The 24,714-nt window shown below is 42.4% G+C and overlaps 2 protein-coding genes across 3 annotated transcripts; both read left to right on the top strand.

Moving 5' to 3' along the window:
• Nucleotides 1-2,514: 2,514 nt before the first annotated feature.
• Nucleotides 2,515-11,064, top strand: riok3 (RIO kinase 3 (yeast)). Its single transcript, XM_080020368.1, has 13 exons — nucleotides 2,515-2,814; nucleotides 3,451-3,566; nucleotides 4,529-4,674; nucleotides 4,761-4,868; nucleotides 5,157-5,266; nucleotides 5,374-5,517; nucleotides 5,903-6,030; nucleotides 6,815-6,997; nucleotides 7,493-7,652; nucleotides 8,096-8,176; nucleotides 9,268-9,357; nucleotides 9,519-9,632; nucleotides 10,063-11,064. The coding sequence occupies exons 1-13, from the start codon at nucleotides 2,779-2,781 to the stop codon at nucleotides 10,174-10,176; spliced, it is 1,530 nt and encodes a 509-aa protein (XP_079876494.1). The 5' UTR covers nucleotides 2,515-2,778; the 3' UTR covers nucleotides 10,177-11,064.
• Nucleotides 11,065-11,446: 382 nt separating this feature from the next.
• Nucleotides 11,447-24,533, top strand: rmc1 (regulator of MON1-CCZ1). Of its 2 annotated transcripts, none has more exons than XM_080020556.1 (21): nucleotides 11,447-11,614; nucleotides 11,997-12,073; nucleotides 12,227-12,311; nucleotides 12,690-12,746; nucleotides 13,377-13,463; nucleotides 13,932-14,072; nucleotides 14,575-14,678; nucleotides 14,944-14,991; nucleotides 15,131-15,236; nucleotides 15,403-15,511; nucleotides 15,699-15,743; nucleotides 16,493-16,546; nucleotides 16,633-16,761; nucleotides 16,919-17,025; nucleotides 17,568-17,687; nucleotides 17,834-17,911; nucleotides 18,262-18,366; nucleotides 19,051-19,119; nucleotides 19,331-19,418; nucleotides 23,832-23,969; nucleotides 24,154-24,533. In XM_080020556.1, exons 1-21 carry the CDS (start codon nucleotides 11,516-11,518, stop codon nucleotides 24,231-24,233), a joined length of 1,926 nt encoding a protein of 641 aa, XP_079876682.1. In that variant the 5' UTR covers nucleotides 11,447-11,515; the 3' UTR covers nucleotides 24,234-24,533. The 2 variants fall into 2 exon arrangements, with proteins under 2 accessions (XP_079876682.1, XP_079876681.1); XM_080020555.1 differs by having other exon boundaries at nucleotides 14,902-14,991.
• The last annotated feature ends 181 nt before the right edge of the window (nucleotides 24,534-24,714 follow it).

Here is a 24,714-nt window from a genome sequence, read left to right as displayed (position 1 = left end):
ATACTTATTTGGAGAGAATTAACTGTGGAGTCTGTGGAGCCCTGTTGCACCACAACCGCCTCCGTCCCAGGTCACAGAGAGGTTGTTGGTCTTTTAAGGCAATAGCGTCCGGGCCTGGGGAGCAAACAGCAGCAGAGGACGGGAGAGAAGAAGGGAGGAGAGAATATACTTAAATTAATGTCACACAAAGCTGCGTTTAACTTTACGCAAATATGGCTTCATACAGATAAGAGGAGCAGGTTCAGACACAGCACGGGTTTTTCAAACTTGGTTTTCTTTTCCTTTCATTCAAAATAAGCGAACACGATGGTAGCTATAGAATGGTCCCAGCTATGATCTCTGACACAAAACCTTTTTTTGGGAACAGGTTCTGCGGTTTCTATTTTTTTGACGATCTCTGAGCAGATCTACAATACGACCAGGAGGTTGCTTGTTTGTATCGCTTAAGTCATATAGGAAAATCTGCTCTGAAAATGGAAAATGTCTAATTGCATCTGTAGCTATTGCCACTAAGTCCAAAACAATAAACAATAATAATAATGATAATAATAATCCAGCCCCCCCGCGACCCCACGAGGATAAGCGGTATAAATAATGGATGGATGGATACTAATAATAAATAATAATAATAATAATAATACTAACAACCACAGTGTGACATCTAAAGCAACATGAGACAGGGTAAAATTTGCATCAAATGCTTTATTTAGCTATTTTAATTGTTTTTTAGGTTTATTGCAAATTGCCAAATTTGTTATATATTTCTTCTTTATTCTTACTTTATCTATCTATCTATCCATCTATCTGACGGCACATATACTGTAACGCTCAATCCTCCTTGCATAAATCAACAGCCCCAGCAAGATCATAGATCATATTAGATCATATTAATGAGGCCTGTGTCAATACACATAGTAAGATATTGGGCATTGCTGGTGGTAGCCTACAGCCTGCACGGTGCAGTTTGGTCTCATTCGACAAGGATGTGGCGAGCAGGTACCGTGTTAAATAAAAACCACCACAACCCGACACATGCATCAAAAAATGCAATGTAGGTTATTCTTCATCTGCTCTCAGATTGCCCCCCAGCCCACACACGACCCCCATCTGGCGCTCTGATTGATTGCGTCAGATGACGCCCAGCGCAGCTCCACAACCTCCCCCCCTCCACAGACCCAGCACAACACCACAATATGAAAGACAGAATTATATGACTCGTAAAGGTCGTAAATATTATCAGAATATTTTAAGTTGTGACCCTGGCGCTACTCACAGTCCTGGCGTGCTGGTGTCCGGGCGCTGGCCCGACGGCCCACGGATGGTGCTGATGCTGGGGATGGAGGGAGCCATCGGTGGTGGAGGAGCGCAACCAGCGGACCGAACGCGCCTCCTCCGACGGACGACGAGACAAGAAATAGATCTACAGAAATAACCCCGCAGCGCTGTTCGATGCGCGGACGAGCAGACGCTTTCCTCAGGTCATTGAGTCCCCCCCCCCCCCACCCCAGCCCCGAATAGCGCACAGTCTGGGTCTGGGATGCGATCCTCCAGCTCCCCTCACCGAGGATGCTCCGTCCGTCCGTCCGTGACAACTGACGGCCATGCGCGGTCACGCAGCAGCCCGGATCGCCGTCGAAGGACTGGCACGAGCGTGCGGGGGACACGCGCACGCGCGTGCACGGCTGGAGCGACACAAAAGAATGGCTTCGTGGCGTGAAGCGCGTGGAATGACTAGCCTGTGCAATTCTGTCTTTTCAAGAACTATCAAAACATTTACGTTATCATTATGTATTTATTTATAATTTCAAAAACACACATGTTTTTCGGGGACTTTGGAGATGAATAAAGTCGTATGAAAAACAATTCCAACAAATTGAAATGATTGGATGATTACAGCGTCACGTAATTTGAAAATATTTTGATAGAAAAAAAACAAAAAAAAAACCCCAAATGTAATTCATTTATTTATTCATTGGGAGTATGTTGGATTAACGCAATAACATAAAACCCGGAGGTCGGAATTCTGTCGATGATGTCATCGCTCGCTTCTACAGTCACTTCGCCAAATGATGTCACGTAAAAGGCAGCGCATTGAGTAGGCCTGTGCGTCTGTTGTGTCAAATTTAAACACGTTACATGGACAAGCTGGGTCATCGATCGGGTCCCAATCGATTGTCATTGACACGAAAGTGATTAAAATAAAAACCAAACTAAAAACGAGTGATATCCTTTTGACATTGGCCTACATGTAACGGGCTCTTATTGTGGTGATACACATCTAATTAAAGCGACAGTTTTGCATTGTCTGCGGACATCCAAATTTGCTTTGGAAACTTATTTGTCATTTATTTGTCAAGTGTTCGCGGGTTGGTCTTGTTTAAACGAAAAAAAAAAAAAAAAAAATAGAATTAGCCACGGTTTGCTTTGACGGTATTTCGATTTCATTTCGACGAACACTTTTATTGCGAAGGCAGTGAGCGCTATGCGACCGGAAGTCCGCTCCCTCTTTGCGTCACCGCTCCCGCTGTGAAGCTCGTCACTTCGTCCAAGCCTTGAACTTTGGTCGTTTTCGTCCGAATTTTCCTCACATTTGCTCGTATTTCGTGAATTGACGTCGTTTCAATGTGCTTTTAAAACGGTCTCCGACGAGTGTCACGTTTCTGCACGCTGCAATTCGTTCCGCACGGCTTTTGTCGCCAAATATAGCCAGTGAAGCTTTCCGGCCAGCAAACATTCATTCGTTGAAGAGATACTCGACCGACTGTTGTCAGGTGAATCATGGATCAGTTGAGTGTGACCGCGGGGGTACCGAAGGTGAGTGGCCGGTGTTGAGCTGCTTTATCTCTCTGACCAGTTGGGGCTAATGTTAGACACGGTTTCCAATAGCCCCACTGGTCAGAGACAGCCTTAAAAGGCAAATGGTGGCTTGCTAGCGTTAGCAGCACAGGGTGTGCCACAGTGACATTCACCCATCTATCGCATCGACATCGTGTTTGATTGGTTCCAGGTCCAGGCCGTTCCCCTTGTTGTTTTTTTTAATTACTTCGTCGTGTTCTAGCATCTCGGTTGAACGGCAGCGGGCCTGGCGCCGAATGTGCCCGGACTTGTCTCTTCCATTCACGCTGTCAGAAGTGACACAAACACAAATGGGAAGGGTGTCAAACGCAAGGCCCGCTGGCCGGATTCGGACCGCCGAGAGGTCCAGTCTGGTCAGCAGAATTAATAATCACAGAATCTAATGAATCAATCAATAACAATGTAAGAATAATAAAAAAATGTAAAATTTTCTAACACTATGGTTTAACCTCAACAGCTAGTTTGATGAGGAATATACGTAGACTAATGAGATCAAAATTATCCAATAACTACCTCAAATGTAAACAGTTGATATATATTTATATATGTATATGAAATTAGTTTTTCCAGGTCTATGTTTTCTTATTCCCCCAGAGCCCCTGGGGTGCTGTGGCTCCAGCAGCTCCATCATGCTCTCTGTCTGATGTTATGAGCGAGCAGCTTGCTAGACAGCTGGATGAGGAGAACAATGCATTTCCCACACTCATAGAGTAAGTACTCACCTTCACTTGTCTGCGCAGCTCAAAGACTTACTTTTGTCTTTTACTATGACGTAAAAATAACCACGGCTGCTCACTGAAAGTCAACGAGTCTAATCATCAGTCGGAAACCTGTCAGTCGACTGAGATTCCTCAAGTCGAGCAGTCTTTCTTTTTTTCTTTTTTTTTTTTTGCCAGTCAGTGTGCACTATAATAACAGGATAAAACAGGAGCTTACAAAATGCACAAGGATAACATTTTAATGAGGATTCCTAAGGGGAATCATTAATATATTTTTATATGTGTGAATCGTCTGGACCCGGACACGTCTCTCCGTGTGCCCTGAGGGCGGAGAGCAACACGGAGAGCCAAGCCCCGTTCCTCCAAATAAAACAGCTAAAAACAGCGTGGGGACTGGGCACGGAGTGACGGGGCACAATACATCGATTTGTTAAGGTTATTTTCTGCACATAACTCATTGAGAGGGGGTGATCGAGAGAGAGTCATGGAGAAAGTCTCCCCATTATGCATAGTTTTGTTCCATAAGACGGAAGATAAAATAAAAACACAGTTTTGTGCTGACCGCGGGCACCCCATCACTGGCCCGTACATCGCTGGCGCGTGCATCACTGGCACCCATCGTCTGCCATCGCATCCTGCCTCATGATGGCGCTCTAGGCGGCTGCCCTTTCTTGCCTATAGGAAGAGCCGAGCTGCCGCCGCCTAATATTCACATTGAACAGCCGACCCCGATTCTACTGACAAAATTCTGAGTCGGGTATAGTCCTTAAAATAACTTGCACGTAATGGTTATCTTATATCATCCCCTTTGATAGCAGTTACCTGTTTGAATCCTGTCTCTTCCTACGCAACACTTAACATGAAAGTGCTTCATGAAAGTCAAAATCAAGACAGTAACCTTTCCTGTTTCATTCATCCTTCTTTTCTCTCTTGCTCTCTTTCTCTTTTTGTAGTCCCGATGCAAACCTGCTGCTTTCAGGAGAGGATGCTGATACCACCAGCGACCTGATGCTGGCCCAAATGCTGCAGATGCAGTATGACCGTGAGTGTGATTCCCAGCTCCGCCTTGAGGAGAAGAAGTACAATGGAGAGAGCAAAGGTACTCATACTCACTACTCACTCACAGTTGGGGACATTTTTGGACAAAATCCCAAAATGAACATTGTTGTTCCCCTGGGTGTCCAGTGTCTATCTCTTTTGAGAACTACCGCATGGTCCATCCTTACGAGGACAGCGAGAGCTCCGAGGATGAGGTGGACTGGCAGGACACCCGCGATGACCCCTACAAAGCTGGTAAGTTAGTGTGGAAGACAACATCTAGTCGCCTATGTCTCTCGTTTTGTCACTCGGATATCTGTGCTCCAAACCGACAATCCAAATTGGTAGAACTTTGAGTAATACAAAGCTTGTTTTTGCCACTGCTCTTCCTCGTAGAAAAACAAGGGCTCTGATGGATTTCGTACATGTTTTGATTTGGCTCCAATACCTTGTTTAGCCTGGTGTCAAACTATATCCCACACCAGTCTCGATACATCACTGATTGCTTAAATAGGGATCTTTCTCTCTTGCCTGGTTTTCCAGACAAGCCTCAGACAACTCCCCGGAAGGGCTTCACAGGAAAAGGCAAAAACATCACCACTAAACACGACGAGGTGATGTGTGGCCGCAAGAACACCGCCCGCATGGACAATGTGAGACACGACGTAGCTGCTTCCACTTATTTATACTTTTGCTGTCTGCATCGAAAACAAGTTAATTCCCCCTCTTCTCTCCCTTTCCCCCATTGTGTTTGATCCAGTTTGCTCCGGAGGTCCATGTTGGGGACGGTTTGGGGATGGACCTGAAGTTGTCCAATAAGGTTTTCAACTCTTTGAAGCAGCACTGTTACGCTGAGCAGCGTCGCAGTGCCAGATTGCATGAGAAGAAGGAGCACTCAACTGCTGTGAGTCCACGCACCCGCACACACACCACATTATTTCAGGTGATTAAGTAATAATCACCTGATCACAATTATTTTAGTTCAATCAAAGTGAGTTTTAATCCAATATTAGAAATTCGCTATAAATAGAACATGAATTAGGTGCGGTTCAATCAGTTGGCCTTACCAATTTCTTTTTTAGGTTTCAATGTCAATAAATAGCTCTTCTGGAATAGGTAGACATTACAGACAGATTATTCCACTGTTATAACCTTATTCTATTCCAGTGGCATAAAACGATCAAAAAGGCAATACATTTGTTGATCACAATTATTTGTATGGCAATTAATCAACATAAGTCAATTCAAATGTCATGATGGTGACAGCCCTCATCTGTGTCTCTGACCAGGAACAAGCGCTGGACCCTCGTACTCGCCTGTTGATGTACAAGATGGTGAGCGCTGGCATGCTGGACAGTATAAACGGCTGCATCAGCACAGGAAAGGAGTCTGTCGTCTTCCATGCCAACGGAGGGAGGTGGGTGTATGGATAGCAGGACTCAACACTAACTTTTCAAAGTGGTTACCAGGCTGGCCGAAACTGGAAAATATGGTTGCCATTTTGAGTCACCTTATATTTTGAGTAATTAAGATACTATGCAGTTATACATCAGCTTAATAATGAAAAACGTGACATAAAAGTTTGAATAATTTTCAAACTTTTGTCACAAACTAATTTTCAAGCGACTTACAATTTGAATAATTGTAAGTCGCTTTGGATAAAAGCATCTGCTAAATGTAATGTAATGTAATATTTGTTGTCACTCATTTCAGAAAGTGAAATCCATATATTATATACATTCATTACACGTAGAGTGAAATATTTCAAGCCTTTATTTCTTGAAATTTTGATGATTATAGATAATGAAAACCCAAAATTCAGTGTCTCAGAAAATTAGAATATGGTGAAAAAGTTCAATATTTTTTGTCACTCATTTCAGAAAGTGAAACCCATGAATTATATAGATTCATTACACAGAGTGAAATATTTCAAGCCTTTATATGTATGTAAGCCTATAGTATATACCTACCTAACTAGGTGGGTACCTGTATGTACATACCTTGTTTGGTGGGTATATAGATAAACCATTGACGGATACGATCTTGGGTGCTTGATATTTGATCGTCAGGATTAATGTGAAGAATAGTGTAATTTTGATAACCACGTCATCAAAATAATTCCTTTACTTTGAATTTACCTGGTGCGTGTCTGTGTGTTCTTGTTTGTGTGTCATTTATTTCATGCACATGCGTTCCTGCAGCCTGGAGGAACAGCCTGTACCAGAGGAAGTGGTGCTCAAGGTGTTCAAGACCACTTTGAATGAGTTTAGGAACAGAGACCGCTACATCAAGGACGATTACCGCTTCAAGGACCGCTTCAGCAAACTCAATCCCCGCAAGATTATCCGCCTCTGGGCGGAGAAGGAGATGCACAACCTGATGAAGTAATTTTTTATTTTTATCTTTTTTTGAATACCATTACAACTATTACTGCTACAGTTAATATTGCTTGTATAATTAAATGTACCAGCACTATTACTACCGTTTCTATCACTACTACTTTGTTTATAAATAGTACGACTGACAATACCCCACTGCTGACGATTTCAGAGATAGTGTTGAGAAACCCTTGATAATTCTATTGCATCTGCTACTTCTAATACTACTTTTAAATATTATGAGGTTAATATTTTGAGACTTCTTTGACTAATTTGATTACAAGTGTTTTTATATTGTCATGTTTGCTTATTGTTGCTTATTTTATTTAGTCATGTACCTTTACTTTATTATGAGGCAGTTTTGTTTTGTCTTTATGAACTTTCCGTTTTCAAGTGGATTTAAATGTTGTGTTGTTTTTACAACTTTTCTATAAATGCTATATAAAGAAAGTTGTGTTAACACCACAGTGTGAAACAATAGCAATCTCTCTCTGCCTTCAGAATAAAGAAAGCAGGGATTCCCTGTCCAGAAGTGGCCTTGTTGAAGAAACACATTCTGGTGATGTCTTTTATCGGGAAAGATCATGTCCCTGCTCCCAAACTCAAGGACGCCATGTTGGGTTCAGCGGACATGAAGAATGCCTACTACCAGGTCCTACATGTAAGTATAACAAGCATGTGTACTTCGAATCTTTTATTAAATGAATCAGCCCTTAAAGCAGATGCTCGTATGAATACAATCATTTCAAATCATTTTCAATTCCAATACGGTGTGTGAAATCCTTTGACCACTGACACATTGCAGGGTTGGAATACTGCTCTCTAGTGTTTAAAGTATGTAAATGAAAAATGACTACATATTTATTTCAGCTCCACAATGCATATTGTCATGTTTTAGTACACGTGCGTGTGTGCGTGTGTGTGTGTGTGTGTGTGTGCGCATGTGTGCGCGTGTGTGTGTATGATATGTATAGACTGAGTAAGTACACTTTGAATTCAGAGGGGTATGTGTTCTGTGTGCATAGACTCCACATATTTACTTCTTGTGAGACACAAGAAGAATATTGTATTTTAAAACCACTCCCTTTCTCCCCCTCTCTGCAGATGATGCAGCAGTTGTACCAGGAGTGTAACCTGGTTCACGCTGATCTCAGTGAATACAACTTGCTCTGGCATGAGGGAAAGGTAGGTGTAAACAGTTGTTAACTGTAATCATAGTCGGCCTGGTCATTGGGAGCACCAGGACAACTCTCAGTGGGGCAGTCGCTCTGCGGGCCGCCTGAGTAGCCGATAATACAAAAACAAGAGCAAAGGAAGTGGGCCGGCGACGTGCATCTCTCAATTTTAGATATTATTACATTTGTTTGTTTGTTTATTTAAATATTATTTATTGTTTAACTGCACTTTAGAAGTACAAATGTAAACAGCAAGTACCTGATGTTTGTAAATATTTATTGTTTATAGACCTGCCCCGAAGGGTAAGTCCTTCAAGTTTCAAGGTTATTTTCTGTTTCTGTGTTGAAATAGATTATATGGCCTGTTAAACAATATTAATATTTAAATATAGACATTGATGAAACACTGACTGAATCTATCATGCCATCCTCACAGTGGTGGCCTGCTGGAAACAAACCTTTCACTTGCTCTTAAAATAGCTCTGTTTTAGTGTTACAGTAGCCTAGGGTATCCATCCATTATGCTTATACAGTAAGTGGTGATGTCAAGGGCTGGTGTGTGTGTGTGTGTGTGTGTGTGTGTGTGTGTGTGTGTGTGTGTGTGTGTGTGTGTGTGTGTGTGTGTGTGTGTGTGTGTGTGTGTGTGTGTGTGTGTGTGTGTGTGTGTGTGTGTGTGTGTGCACGCGAGCTGGTTGTGGTGGGCCGAGTGATCTGTAACCTGAGGAAACCATAAGATCTACAACGTGCCTCTTTCCCATGACCCCAAACTGAACCCAGACTATCCTATCCCATCCCACCCCTATAAGCTATATTGTCCTCAGTCTGACAGAGGGTATGAGCTACTAAATTAAAGTTTAATAATGTGAAGTTAAAAAGTAATACCGCTTTAAAGCCTACTATTACGTTTAAATGTTCAGGAAAAACCCACAGACTTCCAGAAACGTCTTGGAAGTTTATAAAAATCCCAAGTTCCCTTCACGTTTGAAATGCTGCATTTTCTCAAGGAAGCTGGAAGTCTTATGCTGTACACAAATCTGTCCCTGCCAACCTAAATTAAAACTTATGTGTGTGTTGTAATTAAAACTTATGTTTGTGTTGTAGGTGTGGCTGATAGATGTCAGTCAGTCTGTTGAGCCCACACACCCTCACGGCCTTCACTTCCTCTTCAGAGACTGCAGGAATGTTTCCACGGTAATTTTTATTCTACTACTAAAGAAATGCAGTGAAATTGAAGAGTTTTGTCTCCAGTAATGAAATAAAGGCTAGACGATTTCACCAGATGCAGTTCTAAAAGGACTCGAACCGACCCAGATTATGGTTTTAAAGTAAAGTATTTGTGTTTTTGTTCACAGTTCTTCCAGAAAGGCGGGGTGATTGAGGCGATGAATATCTATGAACTCTTCAACTGTGTGACGGGACTTAACCTTACCATCAGCGGAGATGACAAAGCCACATTCATAGCACAGGTTACTCACTCACTCAACCCAGTCTGTGCACAAAGATTCAGATGCACATGGAGACACTAAACACTATGTCTCTATGTGTACAGTGTGTCTTTCATTAGTTTCACATATACACACAGTCGTGGACATTTCCATACACAGACAGAAGAGGATTAGGTCCACATTAAATCAATTATTGCTATGTAAAAACATTTGAGTTCTGACTTCATTCTCAGAATTCAGACTTTATTCTAGACGTCAGAACTCTGAGAATAGAATGAGGATCTTGGATTTACCTTTTTTTCCACATGCCAATAATTATTTTTCTCTTATGCCCTAAGCCTCTTCCGTACGCGCACATTTTTGTGTAGATTATCACAAGAATATGTCCAGAAATGTACACGCATGTACATACAGACTTATTAATATTAATGCACTGTCTCTCTGTGGACAGATTGAGGCGCTGGAGAAGAGGAATGAGGACCATATCCAGAGGAAAGGGAAGAAGACGTTTCCTGTGTCCTCATGCGATGGTGATCCCCCATTAAAACACGACACAGACGACTAAGCAGCCGTTCACTCCCACCGAAGCAGCGCTGCCACCGCAATGTTGAAAACACAATGAGGAGGAGACCCCTGGGGGTCGAAGGTCATGGCACCTCCTCTGTATTAAAATCAAAAAGTCTGGGTGGCTCCCCCACATCACACCCACCCATCTTGGTCCGCCTGGAAGAACCGCTATCCTTAATTAAAATAATTTGAGTGGTGGTGTTAAGTGGCGAGTCCTGGCATCCTGTCCTTATCGCCGGATTATAACAGGCTCTCTTGGCCAGCATGCAAATTAGAGACGATGGGTGGTGCTGGGTCCTTTTAGATCCTCAAATCTACATTCTCGCTCTTTGCTTCTACAAGATGACATTTTCTTGTCAAGCATTGCACATTTTTGTGTTTTGGTTTAAAACTGAAGAAAGATATTGGAAAACAAACTACCGTGTTAAATCTGTGGGGCCACCATTTATGGAATGTATGTTTGGCTTTTTTTGACAGGCTGGCAGGGAGGTCAGCTGTGGGGTGTTGTTTAAGCGGTTTGTTTTAGGTCTTGACCTATTGGAGGAATCCATACCTTTGGAAACAAGTTCATTGGAAATCTGTGGTTCAGTAACACAGCACCCCCATTCTGAGACGTTCATTTTGATCTAGTAACTCCTCTAACAACCCGGGGCTGCTTTGATAATGCTGAAGGGATAAAGTTGCTAACCAGCTGTACGATGTTGTCCTTTCCAGTGTCGGGATGTGGCAGAGGGGCAGTAAAAATTATGTCTGGCAACAGCGATAACTGCAGTGGGTTTGTGTCCTCTCTGTTTTTGACACAAGTGCCCGTCTGATTACCAAATGAAGTCTGCCAATATATTATATTATGTGCATAACAAAAATAAACTGGATGATTTTGACCAAAGATGTTTTTATTGTCTTTTATTAGATTTTGCATTCACTTAATCAAAATTTGGGCTGACTAAGATGATCATAGTAGGGTGTTTTAAGTAATTATTGTTATTCATAAGACTCCTGATTTGTTGTTTAGCATTTTCTCATACCCTCTAGTCTATTCGGTATACAGATATGAGATGAAAATGTGACGTATGATATTTAAATATGTAAAATATGTATACACTGTGTGTGTGTGTGTGTGTATGTGTATGTATATATATATAATATTAATATATGAAGACCTCTAACAGGATCAAATCAGCCAGGAACCGTGGCGCCCCCAGCGGTGGCACCGGAACTGGAGGCACGTGACGTAGATACCGGAAGTAAGCGTCCCCCGTAGAGATGCAGGCAAGAAGCCGAGCGGCCGGGCCACGATAAAGACCCGCAGACCCGTCATCTGCCATCAAAGTGTCAGGATGAGCCAGCAGCATTATCTGGAGCTGTGTGAGAATCCTGTCCAGTTTGAACACGCGTCCAGTGTCAACAATGTGTTCTTCGACGAAGCGAACAAGCAAGTAAGCAAGCTAACGCCCGTGGTGACTTACAAATGTTCTTTAGTTTGATTCCCAGAGCCCTACATTCAAGTGGTAATCCGTGAGATTGTTTTGTGGAAACAAATCCCATACTTCATACGTTATTATGCTGGCCGCTTATAAGAGACAGCCACTGGAGGTATTTTGGGTCATGCATATATTCGTTTGTACATGCTGTTGCCATTTTTGGTGGCGGGGTCCGACTTTCCCGGTAAGAATGCGAAAATCTGGGACCGACGGATGACATGTGATATGCGATGGATTCAGAAATGTGGTGTCGTGGTAGGACTCGTGTTAGTTTAAGCCATGACGCTGTCACTCCTCCAGTATTGACACCGGGTCCCGTCCCGTCCTGCGCCTCCAGGTGTTCGCGGTGCGTTCCGGTGGAGCCACGGGGGTGGTGGTCAAAGGCCCAGACGACAAAAACTCCATCGCCTTCAGGTACCACGGTGCATTACGTGACCCTCCTGCTTCACCCTCCGCCAGCCACAGACTGTTGATCTCGCAGTTTGTTCCTAGTTCTCTCTCCAGCGCTCCCCCATTGATTTACTCTGACTGATCGAGACGCCATGTTGTTTGTTTGCTTTTCCACAGAATGGATGACAAAGGCGAGGTGAAATGCATTAAGTTCTCTATAGGAAATAAAATACTGGCTGTCCAGAGGACCTCTAAGTCTGTGGTGAGTTATGCACACCTGTGTGCAAGGCACTAGAACTATCAGGGTTGGCAGTTACATTTTCTTCTTTTGACGCTCCAAGATATTACACCATAGTGAGTGTCGTCACATTGGACTACTTCTATATTTTAATGTATGTAATAAACCATAAGGGAAGATGAAGAATGAATGCTACTGTTCTGATAGATGGTACAGACCAACTGAAATCTGAAGATTCGTGTGTGTGTGTGTGTGTGTGTGTGTGTGTGTGTGTGTGTGTGTGTGTGTGTGTGTGTGTGTGTGTGTGTGTGTGTGTGTGTGTGTGTGTGTGTGTGTGTGTGTGTGTGTGATAGCAACTTTGGTTGACGTGGCAGCTGATCATAATGTTTATTTCCCATGTAGGATTTCATCAACTTTATTCCAGACTATCCACATACAGAGTTCTCCCAGGAATGCAAGGTATCAAAGAAAATTTAACCCACCTTGTCCTCTAAAAATAGCCATTTCCCATTTTGATTAAATCAACACTATCAAGCTCTTCTGCTTTGACATTTTAAGATCCAAATGTATATATATATATATTTTTTTTATATATTCTGATGAGCTAAATTAGTGAGCTAAAATAACATGCTCCTGGCAATTTGTGACCCCATTTATAATTGCTGGTGGTGACATTGCTGTGCCATCTCAACATGGCCTGTGCTGTAAGTTTGAACAGGTCACCCCGCTCGCACTGCATGATTCATGAAGATGGCCTATTCTCAAATCTAAATCATCAGTATTGCAGAAAAGTGAACATTACATTTATGTTCCCCATCTGCATAAGTTGCTTCACATTCACCTCAAATGCATTTAGTTAAGTGAAGTGTATTCGTGTAGCACATTTCATACAATGTAATGTAGGCTGTTTATAAGGTAGATTATTTTTATTATATATTTTTTAATTTGTTGGAAATTTTTGCAAAACACTTTTGGCGGGGACAGAATTTCACACAACGGTAGATTAAAATGTTTGACAAATTGTTGAACTGGGCACTCACGAAATAATAAGAGATTTGTTTTGTCGCTTTGATGCTTTCGGGGCGTTAGATGAAGAACGCCAACGTCCTGGGTTTCTGTTGGACCAACTGGAATGAGATCGTCTTCATCACCGACCAGGGAATCGAGCTTTACCAGGTGAGACTGCGATGGACACCGGACGCAGGCTGAACATGGATCAATCTCTCTCTCTCTCTCTCTCTCTCTCTCTCTCTCTCTCTCTCTCTCTCTCTCTCTCTCTCTCTCTCTCTCTCTCTCTCTCTCTCTCTCTCTCTCTCTCTCTCTCTCTCTCTCTCTCTCTCTCTCTCTCTCTCTCTCTCTCTCTCTCTCTCTCTCTCTCTCTCTCTCTCTCTTTTTGTTGTTCTTTGGTTCCCTTGTAAACAAGTTTCTGCTGCTGTGACATGACTTACTGAAAATAAATGAACCTTAAATGTCAAATCTCTCGCGCTCTCTCTCTCTCTCTCTCTCTCTCTCTCTCTCTCTCTCTCTCTCTCTCTTATTATATATACATATATATAACTGATGAACACTTTTATCCCCCTTTGACTCATTTACACACAGCATCTCTCTCTCTCTCTCTCTCTCTCTCTCTCTCTCTGTGTCTAGGTGTTTCCTGACAAGCGCAGTGTTAAGCTACTGAAGAGTCAGAGCATCAACGTGAACTGGTACCAGTACTGTCCAGAGACAGCCGTCATCCTGCTCTCCACCACCGTGCAGGGCAACGTGCTGCAGCCCTTCGCCTTCAGGGTGCGTGGAGACACGGAGCTGCCGCTATTATTCCATACATGCGCTCGATCCCAGTTATTTGTTCCAATCCAAAGTCAAGGGGGAATTCAGGGTGTGAATTAGGTGAATTTCCATCAGTTGCTTTGAGTTTTATCCACCTGAATTTTATGTTCCAATCTTTATTGCCAATAAATTGCTCTTCTGCAATAGTTATATACAAACATGTATAATTACGTATTATATTTTGTCAATTAAAGTGTTGGTCGCAGTTATTATTTTAGTATTAATCGTCAACTGGGGACAACTTTACCAGTGACGGTTCACCCTTTATTTGTGACTTGATTTTTGTTGAACCGACAGAGTTGTGACATACTTTACTCTGATATGCTGTTTCTCATGTGTTTAATTAGTTCTGTTTTTAATTTCTGATCATTTTGCAGTATTTTTAGCGTTTGTATTTATTGCTGTTTTTGTTATCTAACCGTGTTTTTATTTGATGTTTGGTTGCTGCTACCCGTTGTAGAATGGGACGGTGTCCAAAATGTCCAAGTTCGAAATTGAGCTGCCGGTAGTCCCCAAACCCGCCAAACTCAGTCTGTCAGAGAGAGACGTCGCCATGGCAACCATGTGAGTCTGCTGGAAGTGTCCCCCATCCAGGCTCCTTTCTGCCACTACATCCCATAGTTCTATGTGTTGTTTTTTGTTGCCTTGGTATTCTTTATAGTTCTTTATCCTTAGAGACTTTCCCTAGAAATGAAAAACCACTGTAGCCATTTTATTTGTAAGATCAAATATTCTGTGTGTCGGTGTGAAATGTCTTTTGAACTCTCGTCCCTCAATATCGACGTAGTTACGGACAGCTGTATGTGATGTACCTGAAACATCATTCCAGAACCGCCAACAGCCCCAGTGCGGAGGTGGTGCTCTACCACTTGCCTCGGTACACACACACACACACACACACACACACACATACACATACACACCAATACAATAAAGCACATATGCTGATTTCAAATTTATATATTCACACACACATTCTTGGTCTAATTGTGTGTGGTTGTGCTGTGTGTTTCCAGGGAGGGAGCTTGCAAGAGGAGTCATGTTTTGAAGCTAAACACCACGGGGAAGTTTGCTCTCAACATCGTGGACAACCTGGTGGTTGTACACCACCAGAGCTCTCAGGTTAGAGTGTGTGTATCTCTGTGTGTATCTGGATTAGTCTTTTCACAGAAGTGTGAAAAGTGTGTGTGTGTGTGTGTGTGTGTGTGTGTGTGTGTGTGTGTGTGTGTGTGTGTGTGTGTGTGTGTGTGTGTGTGTGTGTGTGTGTGTGTGTGTGTGTGTGTTTCAGACGTCTCTGATCTTTGACATCCGCCTGCGGGAACCAGAATGTGCAGTCAACACGCACCAGCCTGTCCTTCCTGCCCGTTCTATACACCCCTACAGGATACCGCTGACGGGTACACACTCACTCACAGCCATGTTGACCTCTGAAGGGGCGGCCCTGTTGGAGAGTCGAAAACAGTGCAAACTATTATATATATATTAGCCGTATCAAATCATCATTCTCACAACCAAATCCTGGGTTCTTGAAATCTGTTTTGCCAAATCTTTCCGGAATAGTAATCTTTCTCTCGTTCCCTCCAGGTCCAGCCGTGGTTCCCTCTCAACCTCCAGTGCCATGTCAACTGTGTATCCTGTTATACTCTGCATTATTGAATCCACTACCCTACTTCGGTGACAGTGAGCAGCTTTCAAACCTTCAAACCTTTCACTGAAATAAGTGTGGCTTGACAGCCTGGGAACCAGACAAATGTGGCAGCTCATGTTTAATTTGCTCCTGCAGATATGTCGGCCGTCGCTCAGCGCTACGTCACACATTTCGTTACTCTGATTGATTGTAGTTCCTATCAAATTGCGTCCAGAGACGTTTTGGTCTGCGCCCGTCGGTAACGCTCCTTATACATCGAAAATGCAGACATTCCAGACTAATACGCATCTGCCAATTGGTCTGGCGATGTCAGGCTAGTAGCTTTAGAGATCGGATGTAAAATCTCTACAGTAGGATTATGGCCGAAAATATTAGATCATACAACCATTTAATATATATTTTCTACATGAATGTGTCCTTGTGCCATACAGAATGTGCACGTAGTTATTCTTATATATTTAGTGTGTGTGTGTGTGTGTGTGTGTGTGTCTGTGTCTGTGTGTGTGTGTGTGTGTCTGTGTGTGTGTGTGTGTGTGTGTGTGTGTGTGTGTGATCCCCAGGGGAACACTGTGAAGAGCATGTCATTCACTTTAGGCAACTGTTTGGGGAGCAGGCCCTGATGAAACCAGTGTGTGTATGAGTGATGTTCCACCAACTGCTACAGTGTAGATTGCCATGGTAACAAGCCAAACACTGTGTTATCGTCAAGACCTTGACCCGGCAAATGTAGACTCTTCCTCCTGGAGTGTGTTTCAGCCGGACATCATCATCAGCGCCAGCGAAGGTGGAGATTGTACACGCGCTGCACACACCCATTCACACACGACACCCCATAATACACACTGACCCTGCTGCTGTCACGCCTGCCAGGGTACCTGTGGTATTTACAGGTGAAGCTGCCTCCCACCGTCAACCTGCTGCAGGACAAGGGCAAGCTGATGGACCTCCTGTTACGCCGCAGAGAGTGCAAGATGGTCATCCTGTCTGTCTGCTCCCAGAGTGCGTCTGTCTGCTCTATTTACCTGTGTTGACTTTCTTACCTGTCTGACTTGTAAACATTTTTAACTTTTTTTTTTTTTTCTCCTGTTTGACTTTTTTTTCCTGTCTTGACATTTTTTTCTTACCTGTCTGACTCATCTGTCTTGTCTGTGTGCAGTTCTAGACGGCGGAGAAAAGGGCAGCTTGCCAGTTGTAGCCACAGTTTTTGACAAACTCAACCAAGTCTACAAAGAATACCTGGAGGCGGAGCAGACGTACACTGTGGTGAGTTCTATATCCCAGCCCTCCACAGGACAACAGTAGAGACACTACAACAGAGGTTCACAAATGCTTATCACTCACAGCGACTTCATCTCAAAATCTCAAAAATGGTCCACACCGGACCACAAATAATACGAGTTCTCAGAGCATGTTTATGCCAACAACCAAATGAGCAGCACACAGCGAACGAGTACAGACAGTCGCAAATGATCACAGTGGCGATGCATTTTCAAAGTAAAAAAAAAAAAAAAAAAAAATTTAATGAAATTACATTTTCAAACTTTTTGGAAATTCGCTTTTGGAATTTTTAGTTAAAAGAGTCAGAAGAATAAAAATCTTATTTGGATGCCCATTTGCAGTACCCTTGCCGACCACTAGGGTGCGGTTGCGCACAGATTGAACATTGCTGCACAACAAGAGAAGCACAGTCTTGAGAGTGTTTTGGGTTGTTGTTTTTTTTTTTTGTGCTGGTGTGACGATAGCTAAATTATTGTTGTTATAATTATTATTATACCATCACCTATACCTGTACTGTGTTTGTTCAGGCCATGGAGTCAGGACCTAGTCGCGGAAATGCGGCCCAGAAGAGACCTGTTAGAACCCAGGCTGTCATCGACCAGTCAGACATGTACACTCACGTGCTGTCAACTTTCACAGAAAGGAAGGTAAACACACAGACAGGCTCAGGCTGTTTTTCAGTGAGGGCTGTAGTGTGCATATGATTGCAGAGCCTCGCTTCCTTCTCATAATGAAACCTTGCTTGGAAACGAAAATAAGAACCAAAACTTGGGGTTGTGAATGTCGTTTGCAGGGTTTGTCCCATAAGTTCATCATTGCAGTTCTGATGGAGTACATTCGCTCGCTAAACCAGTTCCAGATCACTGTCCAAGTACGGTACTGCAAAAACATGTTTCTTACTTAGCAGTATTTATTGTTACACTAATGTCTCTGTCGCAATGTAGCTTGAATGTTATTCTCCCTTGTAAGTCGCTTTGGATAAAAGCGTCTGCTAAATGACAAATGTAAATGTAAATGTTACACATTATAAATCTAAGTTGGAACAGATGAAATTTTGAATTTGTTCTTTCTTTCATAATTTCTTTCTTTCTTTCGTATTTTCTTTTGTTCCTCATTTTTTTAATGGCTATTATGAGTTTTCTTTCGCCAAAGTAAAAGGTACCTTGTGCGGTGACTAGGTGCGTCAGTGCCTCAATGAGCCCTTGTTTCTCTTTGCCGCAGCATTACCTGTACGAGCTGGTGATTAAAACTCTGGTACAGCACAACTTGTTCTACATGCTGCATCAGTTCCTCCAGTACCACGTGCTCAGTGACTCCAAACCATTGGTGAGGGAAAGATACAGCCCTACTGGTCTGACGACAGTTTGAATGTGTTTCGTAAATATAGTCTGATTGTGATCTCAAATTACCCAGGACCAAGAACAATGTGAAACTAGTGTTAAGCTACTAAAACCACTTTGACTATTTAATTTCTGCTCTCTTTTATCCAGTTGACGTCAGGGAAGGATTTTTGTGGTTCCTCATTATATTATTGTTTTGGAAGCACATTATCTCATCTCTTTCGATTCAGCTCAAAACGTAAATCTCAGCAGTCATTGGGGATTTTTCATTGGAGCATTCCACCTATGAACCCCCCTACTTAATTAGAAGGTCATGTGCTAAGTTGAGGCATCACCCTCAAGATGCCTTTCGCAACTTTTGGGATTGCATGCTTCAGAGCCTTCTCAGCCTGGTCTACTATTTCCCTTTCAAATGTCCCCTTTGAACATGGAAGCGAGAACTTTGACATGATGTGGTGTCGGCAGGAGCTTTCCGTGGTGCCGCTCCAGGTCACTACATGAATGAAGAAAGGCTTCTTTTGACTGTCAAACCAGCTGATCAGCCGTTGATCCCTCTCTACTCGGTGGCCTAGAATCTTCTCTTTGACCTTTTTGTTTGTAACTCTGTCCTGTTTTCCATGCTGGTGCTTTGGCATACATGGTTCATTTGACATCCTAGGTGTTGTTTCAGGCGTGTTTACTCCTGTCTCTGGAAAGCACTTACCCTCCCGCTCACCAACTGTCACTGGATATGTTGAAGGTAACTTTCAAGTGTGCGCGCGCACACACACACACACACACACACACACACACGCACACACACACACATTACAAACAAGCACTCTGCAATAGATATAATAAGTTTTAATGTACAGCACCGAAGAGATATTGAGCTTACACTTAGAAGTTTCATGCACGCATTTGCTGGCATCTCTGCCTGTCTGTATTCATGAAAGAAATGTGTGTTTCAGCGTCTGTCTACGGCCAACGATGAGATCGTGGAGGTTCTGTTGTCCAAGCAGCAGGTTCTCGGTGCGCTCCGATTCATCCGCAGTGTCGGTACGTTTTGTACGGTTTGCTTGTTAGCCCCTTATTACCCAAATATCTAAACTGACCTGAGCTGCTCTGAGCTCTGGCACCAAGAAGATAGCTGCCACACCCAGGAGAAGGAAATACACTGACTTGTGAAGTGGGTAAAAACAAAACTCAACACGCAGAGCTTTGCAGGAATGTGAAACATATCTCATAACATTCAAGATTTCATCAAGTCTCATGTTAGATTTGAATCAACTTACAAACATGCGCCTACAAAACAGAAAAAAGAATTGCTTTCATATTAATCTGTCGCTGCCAGGCATAAATGTACATGTAATATAAATATCATATATAAATATATTTACATAAATGTAAATTATATTTTCGCAAAAATAGAAATAAGCATTCCGTCTTTTCAAGTGCAAAGGATTTTGGTCAGTTGACCTAAGGATCCCTGAGATGAGTGCCATGAACCTTAGTTCTGAACATAAAAAAGGACTAGGGATTCTTGGCAGTGGACATTCATGCAAAGTGCAAGAATGCACTTTGTTTGCCCAACAAAACAGCATGGAGGCAGATTTTGCTGGCTATGAAATCCTTGAGCACACAGCAAGCCACAACACTGTAAAAAAAACAAAAACGCAACTAGGAAGTAAAACCATCAAAAGCAAGAAGAAAGTTAAAAACCTGCAGGCTTTGTGCTGATTTCAATTAAATTCAGTAAACTGTATTTCACATCACATCACATTTTTTAAAGAAATGTTAATATTGTATACATTTCAGTTAGGCTCAAAAACATGTTCTACAAGTCAGTCTGAGCCATAAAAGCATGTTTATCAAAAGGGTTAAACTGACTCCGCCCAACTCTATCTGTCTTTCTTATTGACCTCGGACCCGGCAGAACACAAGATAAGACTCTTATAAAGATAAGACTTTTTATTTTTGAATTCAATATTTTTTTTATTAATCCCTGTGGGGATTAATGCAGGTGCAGGTGAGGAAGTAAGATGGATATAAAAATAACATTTTAAAACAGTAACATATGTAAGGGGGTTTATTTTTATTTTATCTTTTCCATGCTTTATTTGGCAGTAACAGTACAGAGAGACAGGAGAGGCAGGGGAGAGAGAGAGAGAGAGAGAGAGCGAGGGGATCTCAGCAAATAGCCTCGTGCCAACAAACCCGGGCAGCTGCAGCAAGGCAGCCTTGATAACAGTTTGTGCTCTATCAGGCGAGCCATCGGGGCGCCCCAATAGTAACATATGGAAACATCTATCCACAGAGTTAACATGTAGTAGCACTATTCTTACTACTACATGTTTTCAACCACAATGCCCTTTAATAAATAAAAGATATAGATAGATATAGATAGATATAAAATAAGTTTTAAAGGTATTTAATTATGAAGTTCATTGATGCGCTTGTTTGGGCAAAAGTGTTAATATACTGTTCCTTATAGTGTTTGTATTTTTAGTTGGTCCGGTCTCCAAGTTGAAGGCTGCAGAATGGAACGTAGAGTATGATGTAGTAAGGTTCCACACAAAAAAAATTCTCGTAAAATTCTCTATTGAACAAATAATACGATCCAATAATATTGTTGACTTTTTATTGAAAGATCTGTTTTTCTGTTATTGGCTGACAGTTTGTTGGGTTGAGTAACAAAGGTTGTGTTGACCAATTCAGATTGCTGCTTAACTCATCAATGCACTTTGGACGGCAAATAAAGTGATATGCAAGTGGGTTGCGTAGAAGCCTTTTAATTGTTATTTTTATTGTTTTTATCAGGAGCGCTGCTCCTGCTGCTGCATATGGAAATACAAAAATAAACAAAAATACAAAGTTTAAAAACAACTAAAACAGATACACAGGTCCTATTGGTAATAAATAATGTAAAATATGTATATGTAACACTAAAACTATATGCTACAGTTTAAAGGTGTAGTTTCGGTGTCGCCTAGGCTCGAAGGCTCGCCTATTTTCCCGATATCTCACATTTTTCTTTTTTTTTTTTTTAATGTCATCTTTATTTTCTGGTTTTGGGATAATTCATACCATATAAAAACGGGTAAACGGGCTAAAACTGAATTTCAGACTGGTATTTTCTTTCAACAGGTTGCTTCTATTTTATTCTGGACATTGAACATGGTCACTGCTTTTCCTTGGAGACTGAGGTTGAGTCCATTCAAGTGGCTGAAAATGTCGGCCAGGTATCCCAATTTAGCCAGCCACTCAAAATCACTGAAGCGATGTGCCAGTTCAAACTTTGTGTCGAGAACCACCCTCACCTCATCACGCAATTCAAACAGTCGTATCAGTACCTTCCCCCTTGAGAGCCACTGGACTTCAGTGTGTAACAGATGCTGCTTATGGTCACTGCCATTCTCGTCACATAAAACGGGAAATAATGGTGATTGCAGTGGGCAGCTTTTGATGAAGTTGACTCATCTAGAGCAGTCTTCAGATCTGCAGCATTTTCTTTACAGCCGGTGCTGCTCTGTGTATACTGCAGTGGACAGATGCTACAAGTGGAGCCACAGCTTTCACCAGGGTGATGACTCCACTGTGCTAGCCCAGCATCGCACGGGCCCCATCAGTGCTCACTCCCACACATCCGGACGAATTGATCCTGTTTTAAACTATGAACGTTCAGAATGTCAAAAATGGCCTCAGCAGTTGAACGCGTCGCTAACGATCTGCAGGATAGCAACTCTTCTTTTCTCTCTCCATTGTTTTCATACCTTACAGAGGCAAGCAGGTTGAGACAGATTTGTGATGTCTGTCGATTCGTCCAGTTGTAGGACATAAAAACGACTCTCGTACACTCGTTATCAGCTGTTCTGACCCATTCTCTGTCATATCGTCAATCCTGCGTCTGACTGAGTTCTCAGACAATGAGATGAGGTGGATTGGCTTCCACGCTTTCTCTCCCAACATCACCCCCACGATCACTTTTGTGGCGGGAAGAATTAAATTCTCCCCGATTGTATGCGGCTTACCAGGCTTGGCTATGAGTCGGGCAACCCGATAGGACGTTTCCGCTGCCTTTGCGTTCTCGATGCCCACACTTGACGTTTCGATGACTTTCTTCTCGCCCTGATACTCCTTGAGTTTATTATCGAAGAATTCAAGCGGCCTGGACATTTACTGTTGGTGTTTTGACTTGAGGTGATGGTGTTGTTTACATGGCTTCAGAGCTTTGTTTGATAAATTCTCGGAATACACCACGCACAGCGGTAACGGTTCGTCTTCCGTGCCGGGCCAAAAAAATCCCAACGATAAATATTCAGCGCCATACTTTCTCTGAACCTTTCTTTTTTGTTTGACGGGCAGGACTGTCCCGCCTGTCCGATGTCCCACCAAGACTTGGCTTGTGGATGATGTACAAATGGTTTCTTTCCTTTTCAGTGTTTCAAGTTCAAAAATGTACAGGTGCACGTTGATCGTAGTCCGCCTTGGACGTCATACGCCCCCCCCCCCCTCCCATGAGTTCCTATTTTTTCCTATTTTGTCATTTTTTTAAGGTTTAAAAGAAAAAATACTATGAATTATTATTATTATTATTATTATTTAACGTTTAACGTTTTTGTCATTAATTTTTTTTGTATATATTTTTTCAATAAAATCGATGTGTTTTGCCCATGATTTGGCAGCCCACTTACAATACCCTCGCGGCCCGCCAGTGGGCCGCAGTCCATAGGTTGGGAATCGCTGCTTTATAGCATATAATGGTATAGTGATACTTTTTAGTAGATTGCCTTGCCACAAAGTACAAGGCCGTAGAACTGGCAGAATGAGTCTAGTTAAGTTTATTTATATAGCCCTTAATCACAGGACAGTCACTAAAGGGTCCCAGTACGCGCAAGTAAAAACTCACAAAAACTTAGGATGACAATCGCATCTGCTAAATTATGATGCAATTATCTGGTAATATTCTCCACAGGGTAGGGTCATATGATCTAGCGATGTTCCCCATAGAGCAGATCATATGATCTGGTAACATTCTTCAGGCAATCAAATCATGTTCTCTCTGTATCATTCTCCGTCTGGATATCCATAGTGTGTAATAGAAAAACACCAGCTCTCATACTATTTGCTATACCCAGATGACTTACGGTGGCCTTAGCTTTTGAGGTGACCTTTTGTCTCTCTCTGGTTGTAGCACGCAGACAAAATTCCTGTTATGCATAACCTTGGGTGTCACCCCAAGCTTGTTGACAGCTTCTTAAAATATGTTGCACTCTGAGTCAGACCTTGCCGAATGCTCTTGTCCTCTGTAATGTCTGAACATTCATGCATGATAAAATAAAGACTCAGGTAAACAGAAAATTCTATTCTGTTTACCTGATTGTTTATTTCCGTCAATACAGCAGAATTTTCACCGCAAGCGTCTCTCTCTCTCTCTCTCTCAACTTCCAATGAACTCAAAACCTTTAACAGGCAGCCACGACAACGTGTCCGCCAGGAAGTTCTTGGACGCAGCACGGCAGACTGGAGACCAGATGTTGTTCTACACAGTTTTCAGGTCTTTTCAGCAACGAAACCAGAGGCTCAGGGGAAGTCCAGCATTCAACCCTGGTTAGACTGCACTCATGCCACACTCATCTACAGTGTATATAATTATATATATATATAACTGATGAACACTTAAATTCCCCTTTGACTCATTTACACACGGCGTCTGAATCAAACTTTGTCTGTCTGTCTGTCTGTCTGTCTGTGTGTGTGTGTGTGTGTGTGTGTGTGTGTGTGTGATCCCCAGGGGAACACTGTGAAGAGCATGTCATTCACTTTAAGCAACTGTTTGGGGAGCAGGCCCTGATGAAACCAGCAACTGTCTAAAGCACTGGACACTGCAGGCGAGGCTGAGCGGAGCCACCAAGCAATATCAACCGGATTCCACAACGCACCCGGGACGGACTTCACTGGGCTGGGCCCTACACATTCTCCCTCTCTAATACAGTGTTTTTAAATTGCTCAACAATAATATATGAGATTGTACATATGGGATGAGAGGTTCAAAGAAAGACAATATCATATTCCGTCATTGGCAATAATAAGGCAGTATTGTTGCTGGTATCTTAGAATTTATGTAATGTTTTTTTTTTTGTAATGTAAATTAAAATGAAATAAAACATCTCAATGTAACTGTTACGACTCTACCGTCCAATCTCTGACTGGCAGTCTGATCGTTTGTATCGTGTGGGTAGGGACTGCACGTACAGGATCTAGCCGAAGTCAAACGCGACATTTAAATTATTTCACTTTCTTCATGACGCAGACCAGAATAGTTTATGCAAACTGCTCAGCTCGGGTTTGGTGA

The sequence above is a fragment of the Zeus faber genome, assembly GCF_960531495.2.
Source record: "Zeus faber genome assembly, chromosome: 19".
In the NCBI taxonomy this organism is placed as follows: domain Eukaryota; kingdom Metazoa; phylum Chordata; class Actinopteri; order Zeiformes; family Zeidae; genus Zeus; species Zeus faber.
The sequence above is the reverse complement of the archived record's forward strand: the minus strand, read 5'-3'. Positions and strand labels throughout refer to the sequence as shown.